This window comes from Schistocerca serialis, chromosome 5, assembly GCF_023864345.2.
Source record: "Schistocerca serialis cubense isolate TAMUIC-IGC-003099 chromosome 5, iqSchSeri2.2, whole genome shotgun sequence".
In the NCBI taxonomy this organism is placed as follows: domain Eukaryota; kingdom Metazoa; phylum Arthropoda; class Insecta; order Orthoptera; family Acrididae; genus Schistocerca; species Schistocerca serialis.
This window is the reverse complement of record NC_064642.1, coordinates 38,984,125-39,002,750: the sequence shown is the minus strand read 5'-3', so window position 1 is coordinate 39,002,750 and position 18,626 is coordinate 38,984,125. Positions and strand designations below refer to the sequence as shown.

General features: G+C 44.1%; 1 protein-coding gene across 1 annotated transcript in view; it reads right to left on the bottom strand.

Annotated features, from left to right (window-relative positions):
• The window catches only part of LOC126481167 (leishmanolysin-like peptidase), a 549,175-nt gene that overhangs the window by 296,827 nt on the left and 233,722 nt on the right, over positions 1–18,626 (bottom strand). Inside the window, exon 2 of the mRNA XM_050104734.1 lies at positions 6,723–6,823. Coding sequence (XP_049960691.1) covers positions 6,723–6,823 — 101 coding nt within the window. The remainder of the gene's footprint in view (positions 1–6,722; positions 6,824–18,626) is intronic.

Genomic DNA, 18,626 nt, shown 5'->3' with positions numbered 1-18,626 from the left:
AGAACACCCGCAGTATTGGTGAGTCGCAACCGCAGGAGATAACTCTTATGCTTGGCGGGTTCCCCAACATTAAGTGGCAGGGGTTTCGGGGAAGGAAGAGGCGCAACTTACTCTAGCTGTGAAACGTCGGGACTTTTAATTGGAATGTTCGTAATAGACAAACGTTAGTCGAAGAGGTCAGGAACTACCGTTTCATGACGGGTAAGAAAGGACGGCCGAACTTCCTGACATGTAGTTAGGAAACAGAATTTTTCCCTCTCCCCACCGGGCTCATTGCCGGTTGCATCAGGGTGACAACAACGATGCGAACCTGAACCATGCGCCTATCTTCAGGTGTCTCTGATCTAGTCGTCGGCAATTCACTTCACCACACCTCCCGAGTCTATTCAACACTTTAGAAGAGCGTTCGCGTACTGCAGCTCTCACTGGATAGCAGATCCAGCGTGTGTTTTGCAATAAAAGCAAGTATAAAGAACATCTCTCAAGGCAGGCTTACACGACCAGTGGGAACATCTTTGGTCACTTTTCATATTTCGTTCCCTTCTCCAGCATTAGCGTCATAATCAATGGAAACTTCCCTAAAATCATGGTCGGCTGTGTTTCTGAACTAGGACTCCAGTTTATTTACCATGCGTCATCTGCATTTGATAACTAGGGATAGCGAAATCTCTGCAGTATTCACTCCTTTCAGTGGTACTGCATAAGAATACATGTGGTCACACTGACAGCTCGTCCTCAGAGCCATATTCAATCAATTTTTTTATTCCACATACCACTGTTAACACTCGATTTTTATTATACAGGGCGACAATTATTGAACTAGACGAAATAAAATTTTCATAACTTCTGAACGGTTTGCGTTAGGACGTTCAAACTAGACGGTTGGCCGCAGGACATGATGGGAATTAGTATGCGCTGTATTGTTTGGTTTAGCGACGAAGCCCACTTTCATTTGGACGGGTCCGTCAATAAGCAAAATTGGCGCATTTGGGAGATCGAGAATCCGAATTTCGCGATCGAGAAGTCCCATCACCCTCAACGGGTGACTGTGTGATGTGCAGTATCCAGACACGGAATAATCGGTGCGATATTCCTTGATGGCACGGTGACTACCGAACGGTACGTGAAGGTTTTGGAAGATGATTACATCCCCATTAACCAAAGTGACCCTGATTTCGACGCGATGTAGTTCTTGAAAGACGGAGCTCGACCTCATCAAAGCAGGAGAGTGTTTGATGTCCTGGAGGAGCACTTTGGGGACCGCATTCTGGCTCTGGGGTACCCACTGGCATGGGCCTCGACTGGCCGCCATATTCTCCGGATCTGAACACATGCGACTCCTTTTTGTGGGGCTCTATGAAAGACATGGTGTACAGCAGTAAACCCCAAAACCATTGCTGAGCTGAAAACAGCCATTCAGCATGTCATCGACACCATTAATGTTCGAACACTTCAGCGGGTCATGCAGAATATCGCTATTCGTCTGCGCCACATCGTCGCCAATGATGGCAGACATATCGAACATGTCGTAACCTAAATCCGAACGACGCCGTAGTTTGTAACTAATTTACGTTTATTTTCGTATATTTAAATGATTGTCACCCTGTATGTGGCTATCATTATCTGTAACGGAAGAATCTCTTCCTGTGGTGTGTTGACGTTGTCTCGATACTCAGACCGACTACTTGATACTATAGGCAATATTTGGCAGTTGCTTTTTACACGTTCGCTGTGCAGTCATATTAATTGCAATCCACATGTTTCGGTCACTTACAACTGTTTGTCGATCGCAAGTCTAATAAGCTGCAATGTCTTTCTAACTGAAGACGGCGTGATCAGCGAAACCTTCCTGTCGACATTCACAGATTAGTGTGTTACTAAATCTCAGTCGATGCAGATGTTTGGGATAAGGACATGACTTGTTAGTAGGTGCACCATACCTCGTGACTGGGAACATGCAGTGAACACGCCCCGCAATGCTCCTAGCGTCCCAGTCAGACCGCCATTCATCCAACTTCCAAGTTCGTAAATGTCGTCTATCAATCCCGTTCCTGTGATCATATTGCTCAGCCACAACCAATACGGCGCTGCCCTGTAACGTACCGCGATATCCATCGGATGTATCCTGAGGATTGCCAGTAAACCCTCTACAGGTTTAGTGCGAAAGGCACCGGTGAGCCTGTGACGTGCGTTCCGCTGAATTCGTCGCAGTATTGTTTTGTGGCTGCCTGGTCGAAAGCGATGCGCCCAGACGCTGGCTGCGAAGCGCACTGTGACGTTGAAGACAGCTTTGTGAAATGACCGCACCACATGCAACGGTAATTTATAGTCGGCTGTGCCAGCACGGGCAATCTCATGCATAAGTTTAGCCGCTTTCTGAGAAACAGATTCTACGTGTTCTGGAAACTTTTCTCGTGCGGAAGAATGCCTAAATATCTACAAACAGCGCTGCGTTTTACAGGGACTTCGTCAAGCTTCAGTGAAGGATTTCTGGCCAGAGAGAGTATTCCCTTCAGGAGTACGTATGTGGTTTTATCAACAGCTACAATTAGTTTGTCGTCCTTGTACCAATTCTGCAACTGAGCATTAAAACTGTAAGGACTCTAAAAACAGATACCGATAATTTTTTGAATGATTTCTTGATACCTTCATGTGCCATTCTCTTTATTTGATATATAAGTGTACAATTTCGGCCGTAGTCCATTTTCAAGTATTTTACGTACGATTGTTTAATTATATATTATGCCATGTACGTCCAATGACTGTATGTACATGCTCCTAAAATAGTGAAAAACTGATTCTAATATGTTCTGTGACAATTACATGCAATTAAAGAGAATAGTAGTTGAAGGCATCACGAAATCATTCGAGACATTTATCGGAGCTGCAGACCTTATCGCAATGAAGCTTACAGACACCGATAGTTGAAGCTCGTCAGGAAAGATGCGAGAGTGGTCGCCATCCTAAGAAACTCAGGTCGCCGGACAGAGCATTAGCCATCCCTCTTGAAAGAAGCGCCTACTACAGTTGTTTCGGAGTGCTGTAATCGACGCAGTAGTGGTACCAGCCGGCAAAGTGCTCCTCCACCGCTGAATGAAGTGGTGAAAGCACAGTGATTTATACGTCCCAGATGGTGGTGTGGAACCGAAGCAGTTAAGAGACCCGACTTGGAAACATGACAGAATGGTAGAGAGAAGCTCTTGTGTTTGGAAGAGCCCGTGACCAGGGTGTGAATGAAGTTGTCCGATTTGTTGGGCTATCAATGCGGACTGTCCAACGAATTGCAATAAATTAATTTTTATCATTTAACTATTACTATGCAGACATATATGTATGCCGTTGATCTCAATGTATTGGGGTATTAATTTCGTTCTTCTCTTATATGAAGCAGAGGAAAGTTCAGAAGAATCCTACTTACTTCCCACTCCTCCTCACGTAAGAAAGCCATATCAGTTAACTGTCTGTACAAGCTTGTTACATCTTTCAGCTCCTTAATTACGCTGGGAAGCAAAAGTTCGTGATGTGACAATTAGGCGCCATCGGCGTGCAACCAAATGCTCATTTGCATCCTTCCTCTCAGAACCTGCGGTCTAAATTGTTCGTTGTTCGAAGTCCGATTACTATTGACACATTTTATCGCACTATGCTGCACTTCAACACGGTCAACCATCACTCAGCTTACCTCTCTCCTATAGCGATCTCTGCGCCTGGCTTCCTCACAGCGGGAAAAAATAATAGTAACACGCGCATGTGAGAATTGTGGTAGGGAAGGCGAAAGGTCGACTTCGGTTTATTGGGAGAATTTTAGGAAAGTGAGGCTTACCTGTGAAGGACACCGAATATAGGATGCTAGTGCGACCTATTCTTGAGTATTGCTCAAGTGTTTGAGTTCCGCACCAGGTCGGATTGAAATTAGACATCGAAGCAATTCGGAGGCGAACTGCTACATTTATTGCCGGTAGTTTCTATCAGCATCCAAGTGTTACAAAATGTTCAAATGTGTGTGAAATCTTATGGGACTTAACTGCTAAGGTCATCAGTCCCTAAGCTGTCCAAAGGACAAACACACACGCCCATGGCCAAGGGAGGACTCGAACCTCCGCCAGGACCAGCCGCAGAGGCCATGACTGCAAGTGTTACACGTATGCTTCGGGAACTCAAGTGGTAATCCCTGGAGGGAAGAAGACATTCGTTTCGAAGAACACTACTGACAAAGTTTACAGAACCGGCGTTTGAACCTGACTGCAGAACACCCTACTGCCGCCGACATAAATTGCGTGTACGGAGACGAGAAATTGAGGCTCATACGGAGCCATATAGATAGTCGTTTTTCCCTCGTTCTATCTGCGAGCGGAACACGAAAGGAAACGAATAGTTGTGGTAAAGAGTAGTCTCCGTCACGCACCTGCGGTGGCTTGCGGAGGATGAGTGTAGATGTAGACTCGCTCTGTATGGTCGTGCCTGCAAGTAGGCAACCCAACAAACAGATTTGTAAAGCGGGCTGCTGCCGTTGCGCCTTCCGGGGCGGCAGCAGCAGCAGCAGCAGCAGCAGCAGCAGCAGATGCGACTCCCGTGAATCGCACGCAAGTGCTGACGTTTGCTGCATCATTAACAGCGCCCATACTGAGCACCTGCAATGTGGGTTCATAACTCTGGGAGATGCTCAATCCACTGATATATTTTTTATGCTTTTTAGTTTTCACACTGTCATCTACTGAAAGCCCAGAGGTATTTATGAATTACCCAGCACGCCTTTAATATGCTGCGCACTCTCCCGTCTTCCCAGTTCGCAACAGCCACAAGGATTGAACAGTGAGGTACGCTACTGTTGCACCTCTACTGGCTCCCTAAATCGCCCGATTTAAACCCCTCTGACAGTGTCAGGGACTCGAACTGCAGGTGCAACTTAATAGTAAACATACCTGCTACTTAGCAGCTCCACGAGATCTAACCATCATTAAGTAGCTTCAGCTAGATATGACATACCTACAGAAGGTTTTGGACTCTCTCTATCTCTCGCTGAATTGACACTGCAGAGGTGGTATCAGTGTTCTTCTCCTGGAGATGACTAATTGTTGACGTGGTGTATTTATTTGTAGGAGTATTAGTGTGCGACTGATTTGCGGACCTCAACTGTGTCCTACCGCAGTGCCAAGTTTCTTCAAAATTGATCATTCCAGTGGCACTGGAATAAAGATACACTGTAAGTGTGTTCCTGTGTCCAGCAGGAAGGCGGAGTCTCTGCATATACCTTTGGAAAGAGAGGCCCAGAAATGTTTCCAGCTTCAGAAGGAAGGGTTGCAGGGCTGTATGGAGTCCAGTTGTTCCACGTTAGAATGCGGTGACCACAGACTTAGCTTAATGAGTACACACACTTGCAGTATCACTCTGAAATTTTTGCCACACAACACACACGACATTTTCGCACTGTGCTTAAGAACTCACCAGTGTTGAGCTGCTCGTCTACTACTACCAAAGATATTGTTTTTGTTGAAACTCACCACAGCTTCAGGACGCATTTCGATGTGATCTTTTATTTCCACTTTCTAAGTTACGTTCGTTCTCTGATAGAGGTTATTGACTCGCTGTCGACTATAAACAAAGATTGGCCACACTTTATCCCATCCCGTACGCTGTCTCAAGCAAATACAGCGTAGGCAAGTCCATTCTCTGTTAACGCTATTCCACAATTTTGCAGAAAATTAGTACCTGAAATGAATGTATTTTGCGTATTCCTTGAGACCAACAACAATGCTGTTGCATGAATTGGGTGACAACTGCTCAAGTCACGGAAAGATTCGTTCGATAGGTAGCGCTGATGGCGTTTAAATCTGCACATTCGTGCACACGTCCAGCTACGTCCCTGATGTAGTATCGATTAACTGTACCCCCTCCTCCATCTCAACGAGAAAAATCAAAAGCTTTGGTGATGTATCCTATATAGTTTGGTTACGCTAGTGCAGGTTCAGATTCAATCATTCGATGTTAAACACGAAGTTAAACATCAGGGCGTCAGGAGACAGAAACGTACAGGGCACTCAACATCGAGGTCATCAGCGCCTGTAGTCAACTGATTGTAGACGAAAGTGGATTTGTTTTGTGAAAAATATGCACCAAAAAGGAAAAAAAATAAAATGTATTCCTCAGCCATCCGGACTCCTCTCTCTCTCTCTCTCTCTCTCTCTCTCTCTTTCACACTCAGACACAATACCAAAAGACGTATGTCTCTAGGAACATTGTGATTAAAGTGCATAGACTGTATCTGCAGAATATCTAGAATAGTGTAGCAGGAGACGGTGCGTGGTTGAAGAATGGGAAAATAATAGACGAAGCAGTCACCCTGTTAACACATTACAATCTTTTACATGAGGTACTTCTGAGAAGATCGGACACAACACAGAATCTTAAAACACGGACCACATTACATCGATCATCTTCTAAAATAGAGAGCGGGTGAGCTGGTTGCAGCCCTCATTGTGCAACAACTTCTGACTACATACGTTAACCCGTGTGTGTGTGTGTGTGTGTGTGTGTGTGTGTGTGTGAGAGAGAGAGAGAGAGAGAGAGAGAGAGAGAGAGAGAGAGAGAGAGAGAGAGAGAGAGAGAGAGAACTGGAGATACACAACTACGAGTCTTCTGTGGCGCAAGCCTCGCCCTATGAAGTCTACTGGTGTCTACTGGTTAACCGCAGCCCCATCCTCAGACCGACACCCTGCACTCACCTCAAGACGCTGTCGTCGTAGTAGAGGACGATGCGCAGCGGCTGGTCGATGCTGCGCTTGCGCAACACGTGCGCCGGCTCCAAGTGAATCGGATTCAGGATCTGCAAAAGAAAGAGGAACGCCGTCAGCAGCCGGCCCACGTGCCCAACACGTGCGATCGACAGCGGCCTGTCCGCCTACTTCCGCCCTCTCCACCGTTACCACGCTGTTACAGAACCAACCAACCTACTGATAGCCCCACTGGAACATACTACTTATCTACAACTACCGCTTCCGGCGGCAATGTGAGCTATAGTTGCTTTTTTCGTTAAATTATTCGTTTACCTTGCGTTATTGTGTAGGTTTCTGACAGGTGGGGGGGGGGGGGGGGGGGGCTAATACTGAAGGATGTTCTAGCTCGCTTCTGACAAGAATTGTTGAGGATATCAGACCAATATTCACACAGAGTGGCTCGGGAAAAGAAAAACCCTTCAAATCATTTGAGAGGATGGAGGAAAAGTATGAGATCTCGGAATCTTTTCTACAAGATGAGGGTGTTGGCGCTGTTCTTCTTTAGATTGTTGTTGTTGTGGTCTTAGGTTAAAACAATGATATCATTCAGCTCTGCACGCAGGAGTATACCGTCCGAGCTTCTTCATCTTCACATAACTATTGCATTCGCAACCCATTCGAACTTGTTTATTGTATTCACGCTTTGGTCACGCACTACACAATTTTAACCCCCCTCCCCTCCCCCTCCGGCACACACTTCCTTGCAGTACCAAACTGACGATTACTTGATGCTTCAAGATGAGTCCTATCGACCGAAGCCTCATTTTAATCAATTTCCTTTATCGCCATTTAGATATGGTACCACCTCATTAGTAGCCGATCTATGCACCTAATCTATGGCAAGCTCCTATAGCGCCACATTTCTAAAGCCTGAAAAAATTTCTTATTTCCAAGGTCGCATTAATTTTCATCATTGAAGACCCATTTCGATAGCTGAAACTGCCTTCTGACCTTTAGAAAATTTTGGTTAGAAAGCATGTTCCACTGTGAGTTTTTCACTCGTGCCATGTCGCCATCATGGTGAAGAATACACAGTACATTATACGAGGGTTGGAACTTAAATAATGGCTACTATTTATTGACAAACGATAAAAAAGAGTTATATGTTTGCACCTGTTGCTGACCTTCAAAGTAGTCACCAGCGTTGTGTAGAACCCGTTGCCAGCGATGTGGAAGGCATAGTATACCGTTAGCAGAGCCTGTTCTGTTGATGGTACGAACGGAGCGGTCTACTGTCTGTCGAATCTCAGGAACAATTCTGAAGCGAATGCCAGGAAGTGGTTCCTTCATCTTCGGAATCAAATTAAAGTCACAAGGACTTACGTCCGGGGAGTATGGTAGATGGTACAGTACTTTCCAGTCCCGTCGACCGAACAGAGCAGCCACAGCTTGCGCTGTATGCCGCCGCGCGCTGTCGTGCAAAATGATGGGTGAGTTGCGCAGAAAGTGTAGCCGCTTCTTTCGCAAAGCTGGTAGCAGGTGATGCTCCAAAAACGAACAGCTATACTGTGCATTGACTGTTTGCCGTGGAGGAACGTAAGGCGTAGGGGTAACACCATCAGAGTCGTACACGAGAATCACCTTAACTTTAGACCGCTCCGTTCGCACCATCAACAAAAGAGGCTCTACAGCGCTGGTGACTACTTTGAAGAACAGTAACAGGTGCAAACACGAAACTCTTTTGAATCGGTTGTGAAGAAACAGTTGGCACTATTTAAGTTCCAACCCTCGAATTATATATGTTTACGACGATGACGGCCGCCGGCCGGGGTGGCCGAGCGGTTCTAGGCGCTTCAGTCCGGAACCGCGCAACCGCTACGGTCGCAGGTTCGAATCCTGCCTCGGGCATGGATCCTTAGGGTAGTTAGGGTTAAGTAGTTCTAAGTTCTAGGGGTCTGATCACCTCAGACGTTAAGTCCCATAGTGCTCAGAGCCATTTGATGACTGCCAATGATCCCCTCAGTGCAGGAGCACACCAAGCTGCAACTCTCACGGACATCGGCGGATGCCGCGAGTGCTGACGCTGATGAACAGGGGCACCGAATCAGTGGAGTGGGGTGTAAGCTGAGGATTTGGTTCTGGCTGGAGGTATGCCAGGGTAGCCTCAGCGGTTGTGGTGACCACTGTGTTCAAAAATGTTCAAATGGGTGTGAAATCTTATGGGACTTTACTGCTAAAGTCATCAGTCCCTAAGCTTACACACTGCTTAACCTAAATTATCCTAAGGACAAACACACACCCCCATGCCCGAGGGAGGACTCGAACCTCCGCCGGGATCTGCCGCACAGTTCATGACTGCAGCGCCTCAAACCGCTCGGCTAATCCCGCGCGACGTAGTCTGGACGGCGTAGTAGTCAGAGCATCAGCCTAGTAAGCAGGGGACCCTGGTTCGAATCTCTGTACGACACAAATTTTGGACTTGCCCCGTTGGTATAAATCAATGCCCACTGGCAGCTTTTAGTTTTGTCAAAAGTAAAACCATGTATAGAGAAAAAGCAGCTTTTGGCCTATTCACACTGCGAGCACTCCGCTGAGGCTCGACGCACTGTAAGAGCCAACAACGTTCAGTAGAGCGCTACGTGCGTGAAGATGTCTGCCTGCACAAGCTGGTTTTTCTCCGCACACACTCTTACTTTTGACAAACCTATCTATAACCTGCGGTATATTCTCCATCATAATGCCGGCATTGCACGAGTGTTAAACTCAGTTTTGAAGGTCAGAAGATATCTGTTTCAACTGCGGAAACCGGCCGTCAATAATAAATACTAATTAATGCGACCGTGACTATAAAGAGCTTTTTCACGTTAAATATAGATCGCTCTTTGCAGTTCCTCAGTGTGAGAAACTTCAAATTGTCTTCTATTGCCTTCTTGTCTAAACTGTTCATCGCCCACTATTCACTTCGGTACAAGCTCACGCTCCACGAAAATCGTCTCAGAAAGCTCTTTCTAACACTTAAATTATATTTAGCGTTAACAACCCCCTGTTTCTCGGAAATGCTATTGCCGATCTGCTTTTGTATCTTCTGTACTGTTTTCGGCTATGTCTATGGGAACGACAATGCCGCCCAAGTCGAGCAGACGAGTTGCCATTAGAGGCGGTGTCGCTACTGGTTTCTGCAGTCCTGCTGCCAAGCGGCTCCACTTCCACACGTCGGCCAGCTGCTTCCCTCCCTCCCTCCCCCCCCCCCCCACACACACACACAGCCAGCAGGTTCCCTTCCACTCCCCTCCTCTCCCCCCTCCCACTGGAGAAACAGCACGCTGTGCGCCGTGCCGAGATCATAATTTAAATCGAACGACGGCCTAGCCCCAGACCACTGATAGAAACGAAAAAGGAAAAAGAAAATGAACAAATAGAAATACGAATAGGAACCGGAAGGTGAAAGCACAGCAAATCGGGTGCTGTCCTCCGCCGAAAAGAAATATGTACATAATAAACATCAGACGTTCTCTGCTGTTATTTTGGCGGTATTTTCTCAGACTGAACATCTGCGTACAGAACAGGCCTCTCTCGGCACGTAAAGGCAGTAAATCGCAATAAATGGATTGCCTTTTTCATAACCACTAATGAAACAACGAAGCCCATTTACCCTCCCGTTAAGACGCATTTTAACTTCTAATATTCTGAACCAACGAACGACAGTCTAAGTAATACGTTACAGCTCTTTACGAAATGGTGGCAAAATCCAGAAGATCGATACCTTTATCTTCAGTACTCTAAACACGTTGTGTGTGTGGCCAGTGTCCGTAGTTAAGTTGTAATTAATGAAGAAGCTTTTTTTTCTTTTTTTAGTTGCAAAGACGGATTTCAGAATCTGTAAACTATTTGTATCAATAAGAGACATCAAAATAACGCAACTCAAAGGTGCGGAATTCATATTAGTCACAGTGAAGAAAAACATAACATGCATATAAATGTCCGCATCTCGTGGTCGAGCGGTAGCGTTCTCGCTTCCCGCGCCGGGTTCCCGGGTTCGATTCCCGGCGGGGTCAGGGATTTTCTCTGCCTCGTGATGACTGGGTGTTGTGATGTCCTTAGGTCAGTTAGGTTTAAGTAGTTCTAAGTTCTAGGGGACTGATGACCATAGATGTTAAGCCCCATAGTGCTCAGAGCCATTTTTTTTGCATATAAATAACAAACGAGAATAAAGTTCCCAACAATTCCTGGTGGAACTTAGAACGCGACTGATTAGCTACAAAACAGACATGGTATTCTGGTATAGCACAAGTAGCGCCATCAAGCAGCGCAGGAGGGAAGCGAGCAAGCAGTGTGTTTTCCGCGCCCACTCCAATACACGAACGAGCGGAAGGAACGGGCGAAGTGAAGCAATGGTTAAGACAATGAACTTGTATTCGTTGAGCAGAGGGTGCGGGCATCAAATCCGCGTCCGCCCAGCCATATTTAGTTTTTACGCTATTTCTCTTCAGGTGAAACCGACCGAGGTGGCGCAGTGGTTGGCGCACTGGACTCGTATTCGGGAGGACGGCTGTTCAAACCTGCGTCCGGCCATCCAGATTTAGGTTTTCCACGATTTCCTTAAATCGCTCCACACAAAAGGCATGGCCGATTCCTTCCTCATCCTTGACATAATTCGAGCTTGTCGATGGGACGTTAAACCCAATCTCTGTAATATTGTGCCCTGCCCGCGACGTATTAACATACTATTTTCCTTTCTTATCGAAGTATCGAGAGTCAAAGATCCAATTTAACCACTGAGTCAATGAACTGAGCAGCAAGTCAGCGAATATGTACGCCCAGGATAATGCGAGCGGCGTAGCATTATCATCTGTATTTTGTTCTACATAAGAATGCGCGCTCGTCTTCTCTTTCTCTTCTTTAATCGCGCGCCTTTCCCACAGCATCTTACGCTATGAGACACTTACTTTCTGCCATTTTGTTCAAATGAACTGAAATTGTATTCCTGTTAGGAATTTGTTTAATTGTGCCATTATTATCCCCAACTGCGATTACTGATATGACTTTACTATGAATACTTTTTTCTTTCGCTCCAGAGTAGGGCTAAGATTATTGTAATTTCTACGTATTTCGCTGGAATACTGCAAAAACTCTTTGTTATGTTCAAAACTGTTAAGATTAATGCACGAGATGTCCGATGTCTGTATAAAAGGCTTGTTTCGTTAAATAATAATTGTTTACAGAATGAGATTTTCACTCTGCAGCGGAGTGTGCGCTGATATGAAACTTCCTGGCAGATTAAAACTGTGTGCCCGACCGAGACTCGAAATCGGGACCTTTGCCTTTCGCGGGCAAGTGCTCTATCATCTGAGCTACCGAAGCACGACTCACGCCCGGTCCTCACAGCTTTACTTCTGCCAGTATCTCGTCTCCTACCTTCCAAACTTTACAGAAGCTCTCCTGCGAACCCTGCAGAACTAGCACTCCTGAAAGCTCAGATGGTAGAGCACTTGCCCGCGAAAGGCAAAGGTCCCGAGTTCGAGTCTCGGTCGGGCACACAGTTTTAATCTGCCAGGAAGTTTCAATAATTGTTTAATTTGGAATTTATGCTTTCATTTCATAGTAACGATCATCAATCCCCAATTTATAAATGTTAAAGATTTTGCTTTACTACATTTTTTTGTTCCGTTGCCTACGCTATACCCACGAAATTAAACTAATCTATTCTGAATCTTCTCGCGGGGCGACAAGACAGTAATTTCCCCGAGATTGTAGAAACCCAAACTAAACGTTTTTCAATACTCCACGAGATTACCGACCTTCACTTTCAACAATAAAAAAGGTAAAAAAGGGTAGAATTAACTAAGGAGTGATTTTTTAACGTAGTTGATAATACCGAGTACATTTTCTGACAAAAAAATTTTCATTATCGAGACTAAGAAAGAGTGTGTGTGTGTGTGTGTGTGTGTGTGTGTGTGTGTGAGAGAGAGAGAGAGAGAGAGAGAGAGAGAGAGAGAGAGAGAGAGAGAGAGAAATATTTAGGTTCATTTTACTTTTCATTTAGTAGATGTCCTTTTAATTATTTATTTATTTAATTATTATCGATTATTATTAGTATTATTATTACATATCCTTCCTTTCTTTCTTCACTTAAATGTACAGGGGTTGTTCGAAGAAATAAAACCAGCCACTTTCTTAATTTATAGGAATATTCATTTCAGCCCTTAGTCTGTTTTCAAGTGGCTTAACACATTCCATCAATATTTCGTCAAGTAAGTTAATCCACTATCACAGTCTTCAACCACCAACACCATTCATTATTAAAAAAAAAAAAAAAAAAGTAAGGACGTTTCCTTTGATAAAACCACAGCCGATACGTTGTACCATCTGAAATCGATGTTCATGACATGTTAAACTTCGTCTCTTTTTTTTCCTCACTCTTACAGCATCAACTGGCGTCCTCTCAAACTGACAGTTGCAGGTAATGATTTACTGTCGTAGATGGGGAAATATACTTACAAAAACTTAGCCATGTTTCATTGGAGGGCGCTGCGGGATGTTGCGCCTGGAAATACGAACAACGTTTTGAGTATCGCATTAGGCGTCTTTCTAACTGGAAGAGTTGGCGGTGGTTCCAGAGACGGAACTTCTTGGCTCAAATGGCTCTGAGCACTATGGGACTCAACATCTTAGGTCATAAGTCCCCTAGAACTTAGAACTACTTAAACCTAACTAACCTAAGGACATCACACACACCCATGCCCGAGGCAGGATTCGAACCCGCAACCGTAGCAGTCCCGCGGTTCCGGACTGCAGCGCCAGAACCGCACGGCCACCGCGGCCGGTGGAACTTCTTGCACACGAGGTAACTGTGTTGGGCCGCGTGGGAGAAGGTTCCCCGATAAGCACCCGTCAACTTGCCCGCGAGACGCACACTTCGAAAAATACGGTGTGGGCAGTGATGAAGGAGCAATTACACCCTTGTTGACAGCGCGTAAAAGCTACGCATTCGAATGATTTTGAACCCAGAGTTCAGTTCTGCCAACCAATTATCCAGCGCGGTACTGCGGACTGCGTTGTTCACGTTGCACAGGTCACACAAGCGAACGTTTATCACGTCAACAAAGAACTAAATGCTCATTTCAGACCATGGTTCCTCACATATATGAATGAACGGTTGAAACGGTGTACAATCCTAATAGCACGTTTCTTAACTAACAGTTTCCAGGGGCAACATAAATTTCATTTACAAGGTTTCGTGCAATTATTGATGAATTTAAAAATTCAGATATGCTGTCAGAATCTACTCATTACGAGGCATAATTTTACGATAAAAGTTTAGCAAACGAAGGAAAGTACTACAGTGAGAAACTTTGTGTGTAGTCTTGATGCAGTGTTAACAGACGACGCGAAAATTACACACTATACTCATCCAGTATTTGAAGAGAAGAGCACACAGCGATTTCCAAACAAACTTCATACATTATTTCAAACCTAACGAAATTTTTTTTATCTCTGACAACCCACCCACGCTTACTATATTTTCGCTTTTCATTTAGTAAAACTTCAGCGTAAGAACTCACATATTAATTTACTACTTCTTTACTACTAACTCCATTCGCAACAAATTTTACAGAGGGCATCTATCCACTTATACCACTGTACGTACCTCCACAATATTGTTGCAAGACACATGATTCAGGAGGTATTACTTCATAAAGGGTGAGATGCGTGAAAAACTAAGTTTTCTTAAAACGGGGTGCGTAGGCCGAAGGAGGGGGGAAACTAAATGGTATCAGACCATTCAGTTTAGGATCCTCAGAAAAGTGGTTAGTTCTGACCATAAAATTTTCCGACATGCTGTAATTTCACTGACTATAAATGGTAAAATAATCTGTTCCTGAAGTGTTTCTTCTATTCGATACTTAAGTGGCCTTAATAAGTGCCAATTTATAACCCTGATGCTCGATGGATTATCGGTACGACTACAGTTTTGTGTGTTAGGAGTATGGCTTCCGTAATTTTCGAAAGACTAACGGGAAAACCGAAGTCATTCTGCATTTTAATATTCTCTTTGGACAGAGTTATTTTAGCGTCTTCAGAAGTTCGGCCACAGCCGTAAAAAGGAACTGAAATAAATCAAACATCGGGTCATCATAGTTACGGTATCGTCTCGTTAGTAATCTATCTTTCTTCTCACGAACTACATGCAGATAGCAATATTTTAACACATTTGCGACACGGAGATATCCTACAGCGGCCTGAAAAAAGGAAATGGAAAAGACTCACTTATTGATTAGCAGTTGCCAACTCTTAAAGGAATCTAAGGGCCACCAGGGAGTGATATCTAGATACCGATACGTGGTGCTGGAGGCGATATAAACTACAATGAAGCATTATCAGCTGAGAACGCTATGAGGATGCTACAGAGAACTGGATTCTTGAAATGTGCATCCTGTTTTCCAGCGTAGGGTGGACGTCAGGGGCACGAAATCTTTAGGACTCTAATTGGCTTGAGTGGCGTAACTCAGTGGCTGGGAGGCAGACCGATGCTACGCTCTAGTTGTGGACTCAACTAGAGCGACGAAGGACAAGCTTCCAGATCTAGGAACGATTCTTGCTCTGGTTTTCTGCTGTTTCACATTTGCACCACCTGTTCACTGTAATCGCTTTTGCAACGTATGGTGCCGGCCGCGGTGGTCTAGCGGTTCTGGCGCTGCAGTCCGGAACCGCGGGACTGCTACGGTCGCAGGTTCGAATCCTGCCTCGGGCATGGGTGTGTGTGATGTCCTTAGGTTAGTTAGGTTTAAGTAATTCTAACTTCTAGGGGACTTATGACCTAAGATGTTGAGTCCCATAGTGCTCAGAGCCATTTTGCAACGTATGGTCCACCCGTTCTGTGGATGATCCAAGCAGACTTAGGGGAATAAACAGTAATCGTCAGCTAAAAGAGACAGGAAGAAAAATCACTTACTCTGGATACTTTCGCAAAGACTACGGATGTATTCCGCTCGCAAAAGTGTTCATTAAAACAAAGCATGTTACTACCAATAGGAAACAAGGAACGGTAAAAGTTGATGCCAAAGAACGTGCATACGATCTGTTGAAGACGCCACTGTTTGCCTTTCTGAGAAGATTGTTCAGGTCATTTTGTACGCGGGATAGACATAATTAAGATAGCTTCTAATATGATATCATTCCCTTAACTGCGTGTATGTACATTGGATTACTAGTTTTGACAAAACTAAGTTGTCACCATCAAAATCTACAGAGTACATGTTACGAAATCTCTTCCGACCCACAACCTGTACTTTGTGGATGTGAAGATGGCAACTCAGTCCTGTCGAAACTAGTAATCCACTGTACATATATGCGATGAAGGCAACAAAAAAAACTTCAGTTCAGGAACGTTCTTTGACACTGAATTAATTCACCGCTCTCCAGCCGACAATGTCAAGTATTTATAATTTTAATTATGTACTGGAAAAAAAGTTACGTATATACTTTTTTGTCTGTTTGCAGGTATATGAATGGGTAGCTTTACTTTTTCGGGGTGATGTTTAAAATTTCATGATAATACCTCATACCCAGACAAAGGCAACTCCGTGGCTTTTGGAAAGAGACAGAAATTGCATGGTGAAGGAGATGAACAGCTGAAAAGTCTGTATTTCAGAAACTTTACATTGTAACTGCAAGCTTCTGCTTCTTTCAAAACCATTTCAGTCATTCCAATGTCCTACTTAGAAGAACTAATTTAACGGTGCGCTTTCTGTTGGTCTGAAATTATAACACCATATAATTTATACTCACAAGAAAAAAAATTATATAAATAAAAATGTAAATGTTAGTTTCTTCAGAATCTTATATCTCTGAAAGTTCTTCACTGGTTGCTTTGAAATTTTGAAGCAACGTTCCACTCGGATACGAGTCTCTTTTTATAAGCCTCCTAGAGCGCCATCTTAACTTGTATAAATACAGTACATATTTAAAATACAAATGGGAAACGTTATCAAAAAATCTCGAAAAATTATTGACGGATTTACTTATAATTTTTACGCGTTACTCTAATAAACGTTGGGATGGACATAGTCTATACATTTTTTAAAAACCATATACCTTATAAATGTATATATTACGCACTAATAAACCTTGATCTAGACACAGGCTTTATATTTTTTACTGAACAACAATGTACAGGTTTTCTGTTAACACCGACTGCGAGACAAACCACGCCGTTGAGTGTCCATAAGCTCCAGGAAATGCTGTGATTTTCTCTGCTCTGCTATGACTGTGTCGTTTTTTTTTTTCTTTCTTCCAATCACTTTTAACTATGACCGCAGGGAACTTAAGCAATTGGAAAAACTTGTTTCTCCCATACATATTCTTCTAGTATATAATTTTCGAGCAAAACTGTACAACCAACAGTATGCTGTTTTCTTCCCTTCTTCATAGAAAACGTAAGTGTCGTAATTATGGCTTATTACATATCAACTTACGGTTAAGAATACTACCATAGTCTGACATACTCAGTCGCGATTCCCACTTCTGTGGAAATTGTCATCTGACAGTTGGAACGACACTAGCGCCCCTAGCAGCGAGAAAGCCAGTTGTAAGTTTTTTTTTTTTTTACTTTCTTTTCAACTTAATTAACGAACTACTTATTAGATTTTTGCGTTCTGAGCCCTAGTAAATTATCAAGAGATATGGACAAACGTGAAATAAATGTAAGAAAGGGCGAATCTCTCAGATTCAGTGACATACGCTGTAACTCATTCGTGAAGAAATTCTTTCGAATGTGTGTATAATTGCATCTTACTCTACCGAAAGGAAGATAATACAAACTCATATTTCGATCTTGAGTAGCATATATTTCTGGTTTTATCTGTTATTATTACGATACGTACTCTGACACGTAACAATTTTGTATGGAGTCTAATGATTCGCACATTCTCACACTTCACTTTCTAATGCACGTATATTTTTGTAAATGCAATTATTTTTGTTTCAAAAGCGAACATACTGAAGATTCTTGCGGTTGTGTGATTTTCCATTCATGTACAGCTGTGGTGGCCAATTTGGTACGTTAAATAATGTACGTACTGCATTCTATGCATTCAGTTATTTGACTGGAAATTACTGAGCAAAACTTCACGTCTTTGAGTAGATACAAAACGTCTTTCTGAAGAAGATGAGTCTTCTGATGTTCACCATACTAGCCCTTTTTTTCTTCTTAAAAGGGAATGACATTCTTCAGTAAACATCGGTACGTTAAAAGAGAACCGTAAATGATTAGACCTTTAATGTACCGTTTCATATCGCCCAGGGTCCTTAGGAAACTAAAGGAAGATAAATGGAGTATAATTCTTTAGTTAGTGCGTACTTTTACGGTACTAGATGCGCCCCCTCTTATAAAAGCTACGTCGCAGAACAGTATAAACGACACTATTCGTACTCGTTCGAAGCAGGAATGGCATGACTTACTACTACGGAATCTGAATTTGCTATGACAGAGGGGGAGGAATAGGTGGACAGAGAAGGGGGGGGCAGAAAATGGAGATAGTGAGCGGAAGGAGAGGGGGAGGGGAGGGGAGAGGAGGAGAGGGAGAGAGGGAGAGGGAGAGGGAGAGGGAGGAGGAGAGAGAGAGAGAGAGAGAGAGAGAGAGAGAGAGAGAGAGAGAGAGAGAGAGAGAGAGAGGAGGAGGAGGATATTACTGTTTAACGTCCCGTCGACAACGAGGTCATTAGAGACTGAGCACAAGCTCGGATTAGGGAAGGATGGGAAGGAAGTCGGCTGTGCCCTTTCAAAGGAACCATCCCGGCATTTGCCTGGAGTGGTCTAGGGAAATCACGGAAAACCAAAATCAGGATGGCCGGACGCGGGATTCAACCGTCGTCCTCCCGAATGCGAGTCCAGTGTGCTAACCACTGCGCCAC